This window comes from Solanum tuberosum, unplaced genomic scaffold (genome assembly GCF_000226075.1).
Source record: "Solanum tuberosum cultivar DM 1-3 516 R44 unplaced genomic scaffold, SolTub_3.0 scf00033, whole genome shotgun sequence".
Classification (NCBI taxonomy): Eukaryota; Viridiplantae; Streptophyta; class Magnoliopsida; order Solanales; family Solanaceae; genus Solanum; species Solanum tuberosum.
The window spans coordinates 1,839,318-1,847,712 of NW_006238959.1; the positions used below are offsets into that span (position 1 = coordinate 1,839,318).

General features: G+C 38.3%; 1 protein-coding gene across 1 annotated transcript; it reads left to right on the forward strand.

Annotated features, from left to right (window-relative positions):
- Positions 1-4,606: 4,606 nt before the first annotated feature.
- Positions 4,607-6,085, forward strand: LOC107059704 (uncharacterized mitochondrial protein AtMg00810-like). Its single transcript, XM_015306493.1, has 3 exons — positions 4,607-4,696; positions 5,124-5,492; positions 5,597-6,085. Exons 1-3 carry the CDS (start codon positions 4,607-4,609, stop codon positions 6,083-6,085), a joined length of 948 nt encoding a protein of 315 aa, XP_015161979.1.
- Positions 6,086-8,395: the final 2,310 nt, after the last annotated feature.

Sequence of the window (8,395 nt, forward strand, 5' to 3'; positions counted from 1 at the left end):
ACAGGTCTGACAGCCTATCATGGCTACCGTCAGCTTTTTCGGAGGTGATAATCTCTGGTAAAACGACCATAATGTTTTACTCCGAACTCGAAATGAGACAAACTTGGTGGTGTTGGAAAGAGGACTCAAAGTTCTTCAATTTTGTAGGTCATGGGCCACATAAATCATTATGTATTGAGAGATATGATCGTTTGAAGTTGACGTGAAATAGAATCTTATGTCAAAACTTAATCAGTATGGAAGGTTTCAATTCAACTTTGTGCTAGGAGATTCTTGTGACCTTAATTCATCTCCAAATCCATTCTCACACTAAAGAATTAACCTTTACACATATGATCAATTTAAGAATCATGCGATACAACCTTTTATGTAAATAAAGAATAGTTCGGATCTTAACTTAGAATTTTTTGGGGTGTTACACCAGCTCTCACAATACAACCTCTTCCCCAAGCAATGCTCACTCCAATAGCTATGACCAAGTACCAGTAGCTATAGAGGCATCAAGTAATACACAACTTCCTACCCTTTCTTTTTTGCATGACACCGCCACACAAAAGCCTTTACTCACATACTAGAGACACAAAACAACATGTAAAACATACAATCAAAACAACCACTCCTACACCCATGACATCAAGTGATCCCTCTCTTGCAATACTTGCTGCCACGATTCCCCCACCACCCTCAAACAGAATTACAACTAGCTCCCAAAATAATATTTCCAAGCCAAAAAAAAAAACTCTCTTTTCTAACCCATTTAATTCCTACAACTGTAACTTTCAAAAAAGCTGATAAACATGAAGAGTGGGGACAAGCAATGAAAGTAGAGTATGATGCCTTAATTAGAAATCAAACTTGGGAACTCGTAACGCGAGACCTATCCAAAAATGTTGTGGACTGCAAATGGTTGTAGCAGATCAAGAGAAAAGCAGATGTCTCACTACTAAAAAATTGCTAAAAAATAACGGACAGAAAAGCGACGGACGATGTCGCTCCAAAAAGCGATGCCATTTGCCACACTGTGCGTCACTTTTTAATAAAAAGTAATAATATATTTTTAATTATTTTACAAAAAGCGACGGACGACATCTCTTAGTCCGTCGCTTTTTTTCCCGCAGATTTTTGAATATATATAATTAATAATTAATTATTTAATATAGGCAGACACGCTCTCCGTCGCTTTTTATTAAAAATAATTATTTATAAATTAAACAACAACCACGCCGTTTATCATTTTTAATTAATTTAAATTTATTAATTATTTTTAAAAAGAGCGACGAATGACATCTCTAAGTCCATCGCTTTTTGGTCAAAATGTATGGTAAAAAATTTAAGAAAAGCGACGGATAACGTCTCTTAGTCCGTCCGTCACTTTTTGGTCAAAATGTTGGTCAACTATTTTAAAAAAAGCGATGAACAGAGAGACAATGTCCGTCACTTTTCTTAAAATATCTGGGAGACCAAATGCGAAATTTCCCCATTCCCTCATTCTCTTTTCCTTCTCTCTAAGAACCATTGTGTGCCGCCGTCTTTGCCGACGTCAACGCCGCCGCCACCGCCACCGCTTTTGCTGACCCTAACGACGCCATCTCCATTTTCTCTTTCTCCTTTTTTAGAGTTGCATCAAATTAGTTTTTAATTTTTTCAATTGAGTTATATTTGATTTTGTTAATTAGTTTATTGTAATTAATTAAGTTACATTAAACTAGTCCTAAAATCCCAAAATCTAACTAGTCCTAATATCTCTAATTCAAACAAGTCCTTAAATACCCTAATTAACAAAATCAAATATAACTCAAATTGAAAAAATTAAAAACTAATTTGATGAAATCCTAACCTTTAATTAAAGGAGAAAGAGACAATGGAGAGAGGAGATGGCGTCAGCGGCGACAGTAGGTGTCGCCGTCGCCGTCGTTAGTGTCCACACACATTGGTTCTTAGAAAGAAGGAAGAGAGAACGGGGGAATGAGAAAATGCAGAAAGTTCGCGTCTGGTCTCCCAGATATTTTAGGAAAAGCGACGGACAACGTCTCTTTGTCCGTCGCTTTTTTTAAAATAGTTGACCAACATTTTGACCAAAAAGCAACGGACTAAGAGACACTGTCCGACGCTTTTCTTTAATGTTTGACCATAAATTTTGACCAAAAAGCGACAGACTTCGAGATGCCGTCCGTCGCTCTTTTAAAAAAAAAAATTAATAAATTCAAAGTAATTAAAAACAACAGACGACGTGGTTATTGTTTAATTTATAATTATGTTTTAATAAAAAATGACGGACAACGTCTCTACTTATATTAAATAATTAATTATTAATTATATATATATTTGGCAAAAAAATCCGCAAAAAAAATCGACTGACTAAGAGATGCCGTCCATCGCTTTTTGTAAAATAATTATTTATATTAAAAAGCGACGGACAGTGTGGCAAATGACGTCGCTTTTTGGAGCGATGCTGTCCGTCGATTTTTAGCAGTGAGGGTTCACGCAGAGCCCTGGCTTGGATTTTCATGAGACATTCAATCTCGTTGTCAAACCAACGACGTAAGGTTGGTTATATCTATAGTTGTGCAACACAATTGGCCAATCCATCAATTACTTGATGTCAATAATGCTATCCTACAAGGAAAATTGGACGAAGAAGTGCTTATGTCTCAACCTTAGGATTTATTAATCCCCATTCCCAAATCATGTTTGCAAGTTGAAGAAGGCTATTTATGGCCTCAAACAATCCCCCGGGCTTGGTATAATGCTATGCATGAACATTTGCTGAAAATGGGTTTTGTCGGAACAAAATCTGACACCTCACTATTTGTAAGGAAGTAGAAGGCTGTAACTATTTATGTTCTTGTCTATGTTGACGACATCATAATCACTGGCAAACATCCATAAGTGATCAAATTTGTCATCAGTTCCTTGGCAGCTAGATTTTCGTTGAAAGATCTTGGCTATCTGAACTACTTCTTGGGTATTAACGTTAAGCACATACCAGATGATCTCATTCTTTCTCAATCAAAATACATTCTGGAAATTCTTTTGGAACTGGATATGGAAAATTGCAATGGTGTTTCTACTCCCATGTGTTCCAGTGTACCACTTCGAGTGGCTGACGGTTCGCCATATACTAATGCGACGCGCAACCGGTGTACCCTTGGTAAATTGTAGTATTTGTCACTCACACGGCCTGACATATCTTATGCAGTCAATAAATTGTCCTAATTTATGCATGTCCTGACTGATGAACATTGGAAAGCAGTTAAAAGAGTACTACGGTATCTCAAAGAAACTGCAAGTTCAGGACTTCGCATCATTCGCATCTCTGATTCTAATTTGTATATGTATGCTGATGCGGACTGGGCTGATCCGAATGACTGAATCTCTACATCAGGTTACATTCTTTCTTTGGACCAAATCCAATCAGTTGCTCATAAAAAACAACAACGTGCATTAGCTCGCTTATCCACCGAGGCAGAGTACAAATCTGTCGCCAATGCAATTGCAGAGCATACTTGGGTGAGAAACTTACTTCATGAGTTACATGTCACCATTTCAAATACGCCAACAATCTACTGTGACAATGTTGGAGTGACTTATTTATCTCACAACCCAGTGTTTCATACCCGTATGAAACATGTTGTTGTTGATTTTGCATATGCACGTGACCAGGTTCAAGATCATTGAGTTCATGTTACTCATACTCATGCTTGTGATCAACTTGCTGATACATTCACCAAGCCACTGCCTAAATCAGCATTTGCTAGGTGTCGTTCCAAGTTAGGCATTGTTGCACCTTGCCTAACTTGAGGGGGTGTATTAACTATATCTGTTGGTTACAGTAACTATATCTGTTGGTTGTAGTAACTGATCATAGTATTTATTTTATTTACCTGTTACTAGTTTGAATAAGTCTCCTACTGTGTGGAGCATATTAAGGATTAGTTATAGTTCCTATTATCTTGCAGTAGTTAGCTGTAGATCATGTGCAGGTGGTGGCCTGCACTTTAGCATAAGTTGGTTGAAGATTATGTATATAATAGCTTGCTGCCAGACTTAATAAAATTATCTTTTGACCTTCTCATCTTAATCTTTATATTGCACCAGCTCTCAGAACACCTCATGTACGCATGCCTTCGATGGAACAACCTGCTTCTTTATCTCAATGTGACCAACTTCCTGAGTTAAATGATTCTTTGAAATCACCAAATATTGAAGCCCCTAATTCTACTCATGGAAGCAGCTCTTATACAATGCAAGCTAGCAGCAATAGTTCATCAATGCAAGCTAGCAGCAACAATTCATCAATGCAAGTTGGTAACAACAACACATCAAGTCCTTCCTTGTCCAATGTTCTAGGTAATGACCTCTTTGCGGAACTTGCCTCTTTACCTTGTGTTGCACCTTTGCCTGAAGTCGATCCTATTGAGCCCATAGCTCCTACTTCGCCAGATATGCAAATAGAAAATACTCACGTTATGCTCACCCGAGCTAAAACGCAAACTTTGCCTAATCCTACCTTTCAATCCCTCAGTTACACAACTTCCTTACATCCTGAAGCCAGTAAACCGAAATCAATTAAATCCACTCTTTCTAAGCCACATGGTTGACTGCTATGCATGAAGAGCTCTCAGCCCTGAAATCTAGTGGCACATGGATGTTGGTACCTCCGCAACCTCATATGAACATTATTGGCTTTAGATGGGTAAGTGGAGCACTTTAAGGCTCTTCTCGTAAGGTTACAATCAAATTGCTTGTATCGACTTTGATGACGCTTTTAGTCCCATCGTCAAAGGTACAACCATTCGCATTGCGTTGTAACCACCCGGACATTGGGGGATTAATTGGACGTCAAGACTGTTTTTTTTACATGGTGATCTCAAGGAAACTGTTTTCGTGGAGTAACCTTCGGGTTTTGTTGATCCGGTCCATCCGAATCATGTATACCTACTTAAGGAAGCTTTATATGTTCTCAAGCAAGCACCCAGAGCTTGGTTCCAAAAGTTTAGCTCTTCCCTGATTCATCTCGGTTTCACTTGTAGCAAATCTGATCCGTCTCTATTCATCCTACATTCTTCTCAAGAAACTATGTTGCTACTACTTTATGTTGATGATATAGTGTTAACTGGCAGCATCCTGTACTTCTTCGACAGTTTACTCGCGAGCTTCAATCACATTTTGCAATGAAGGATCCGAGAGCTCTCCATTATTTTCTTGGTCTTGAGGTCTATTGCACCAAGGCTGGACTATTCCTTAGCCAGCGTAAGTATATCTCTGATATTCTCCATCGCACAAAGATGCAAGATGCCCGACCTATTCACATTCCATTATCTCTCAAGCATAATCTCCATGAGTCCACAGGTTCTATGGTCGATGCTATTGAATATAGAAGCATTGTGGGTACTTTGCTATATCTTACTCTCATTCGACCTGAGATATCCCGTGCTGTAAATATCTTCTGTGCCAGTTTATGCATTGCCCGGCTGAAGTTCACTGGTCTGGCATGAAACGAGTTCTTCATTATATTGCTGACACTCCCCTTCTCGGTCTACGTTGTTCCTCCCAATCTTATCTCAACTTGATAGGGTTCTCCGACGCTGACTAGGGTGGTTTCCCCATCTCTCAGAATCCCACTACAGGCGTTTGTGTTTTCCTTGGCTCCAATTACATTAGTTGGTCTTCAAAGAAACAAAATACAGTTGCTCGATCTAGCATAGAGGCTGAGTATTGTTTGTTAGCATCTTTAGCTGCTGACCTCACATGGGTGACGTACATTTTGAAGGATATTGGGATCTCGTTGTCTCATCCTCCTTTGTTGTTCACAGACAATATTAGTTCCCTTCACCTTACAGTTAATCCGGTAATGCATGCTCACACGAAGCATGCCGAGCTTGATTATCATTTGCTGCGGGAAAAAGTTGTCCAAGGTGCTATGGTGACAAGGTTCATACCTTCATTGCAACAGATTGTGGATATATTCACCAAATTATCGTTGCCTAAACAGCAGTTTCATGTCTTAAGGTCCAAGCTTGGAGTTGTACAGAATCCCACCACCAGCTTGCGAGGGAGTGATAAACAACATGAACAAAACTAGAATGTATACCGTAGATCTGTATAGAATGTATAGGACTATAGGAGCACCTCTACATAATTGATGTCCTTTAGGAATACAACTATAGAATAGTTGGGATATAGAGGAAGTTGGAATATAGTAGGAATCTACTAATACTTTGTGTATAAATAGGTAATCTGGTTACGTAGAACAATAATAAGAAAAGCTTGCAACTCTTAATTGTGTTCTAGCAATTATTTTATTCAGCTATCTTTGCTTTGATATTCACATATGACCATAATGAGAATGTTCTCCAGTGAGAATTTGTGTCCATCCACCAACACGGTCTCCACTTTCACCGGAGAGTTTTTTTTTTTTTTTTATATATATTGAGAACCATTGCAAGCCTTCCTGTTCATGGGTCCTTTTATGATGAAGTTATACCCTCGGCAAAGGAGTTGACTCATGTAAATGACCAAGGGAAGTCTTTTTTCCCCTGGAAGCTGCTCTTACTTGTTTTGGCGTTTTACCAACTTATAAGAGGTGTCATTGATGAAGTTCCCTTTTGTGATTGGACAAAGTTCTGGTTTCGAGGGCCAAGAAAATTTGAGCCTTCCCTATGACATCTAGAACCAGAAAAAGCTAAGGATGAATCATGATTATTCAGGGAACATTGACATGAGTTTTTTTTACCACAAACTGAAGAGGAAAATGCCCCTTTTCTCGAGCTAGGCGTGGAAGAATCACTCAAAGATGAAACTTATTTGGCAGCTTTCCTTGCGTGTTGACTCTGCAAAATTTTTTCTTCCCAACAAGAAGGTTGATTGTGTTCGTGCTAGTGTCTTCAAAGTTGCAAAATTGATGACTCATGGAGAGAAAGTTTCTTTGGTGGATCCGGTCCTTGCAAGCACCTATCACGGCCTCAGGGAGATCTCCACCTCCTCAAACTTAGGGGCCTGCAATATACTCCTTCCACTTTTTTTCTCTCTCTTTTATATATCTATTTACTCCTATATTCGATGCTAGCTTTCACGCTTACTAGTCAGAAGGTGTTGTGTATTTCCCTAGCTATCTAATAAAAGGTAATACTCCTATACCTTAACTCTTATGCTTGCTTTAGCTGATATGATTTACAATAGTGAGATCATAGCTTAGTGAACCATACGTCTAGATATGATTAAACTTAATATATAGACATTTTTATTGGGAATCTAAGACTTGGATATGCAACTGTTAGAGTTCTTAGTGATAAAAAATCGCATGTTTAGACTTGGTTGCTGTTTTTGAGATCTCTTATTATCCATGATAATATTCATTGATCTCTTAATCATATTCATATAGAATTGAGGCATTGAAAGTTGATTTTTATTTGATTTCATGGGTTGAAAACTAGTAAACCAACAATTATTATTCGGGGTGGCAAAAGATCTACAACAAATAAACAGATCTAGATTCTGCTAATGTAGGAGGTGAGGTTCTGTTAATACGAACTCCGATATGGTGCATGACTGTAATGCTTTCCAGGTTAGATGTCGTTGTGTTGATACAATTCTCAAATATTAGCATTCTGCGTAATTGTTATGTGAATGTCCACCAGGCGCCAATACACTAAGCTCTTTTACTTTTTTAGAAGCCTCTGCATGTCATCTATAAAAAGAATTAGAAGACGGCACATCTATAACATATGTTGTCCAAGATTTTGATGCAAATCAGGACTTTGTGGTGGAGTGGGATGCACCAAATTCGGACATATACTGCTCATGCCATTCATTTGAGTACAAAGGTTACCTTTGTAGACATGCTATTGTGGTTCTTCAAATGTTTGGTGTCTTCAGATTCCTTCTAAGTATATATTGCAACGCTAAACAAATGCTGCCACGATCAGGCATTCCATCAGCGAAGGACTGGATGACATGCAAGATAAGATCTATCGTTATAAGGATTTGTGTCAACGAGAAATAATATTTGGTGAAGAAGGATCCTTGACTCAAGAGAGCTACAACATTGCTGTTGGTACCATTAAAAAAGCTTTACAAGTTAAAATCAAGGAAACACTCTTGGCGCTAATCTTAAATTAGGTAGTAGTGCAACCCTTGCTATTCAAGTTGATGATGTATGTCAAGGAAACACGGAAACACTCTATATTGAAATACATCATGGACATACATCATCATCAACTTCGATAGCAAGGGTTGCACTACTATCTGATTTAAGATTAGCTGCAAGACTGTTTCCTTAAACATTGTTTTAACGCTTCTTTAATGGCACCAACAACAATGTTGTAGCTCCTTTGAATCAATGATCCCTCTTCATCCAATATTATTGCTTGTTGACAAAAATCATTATAGCGAC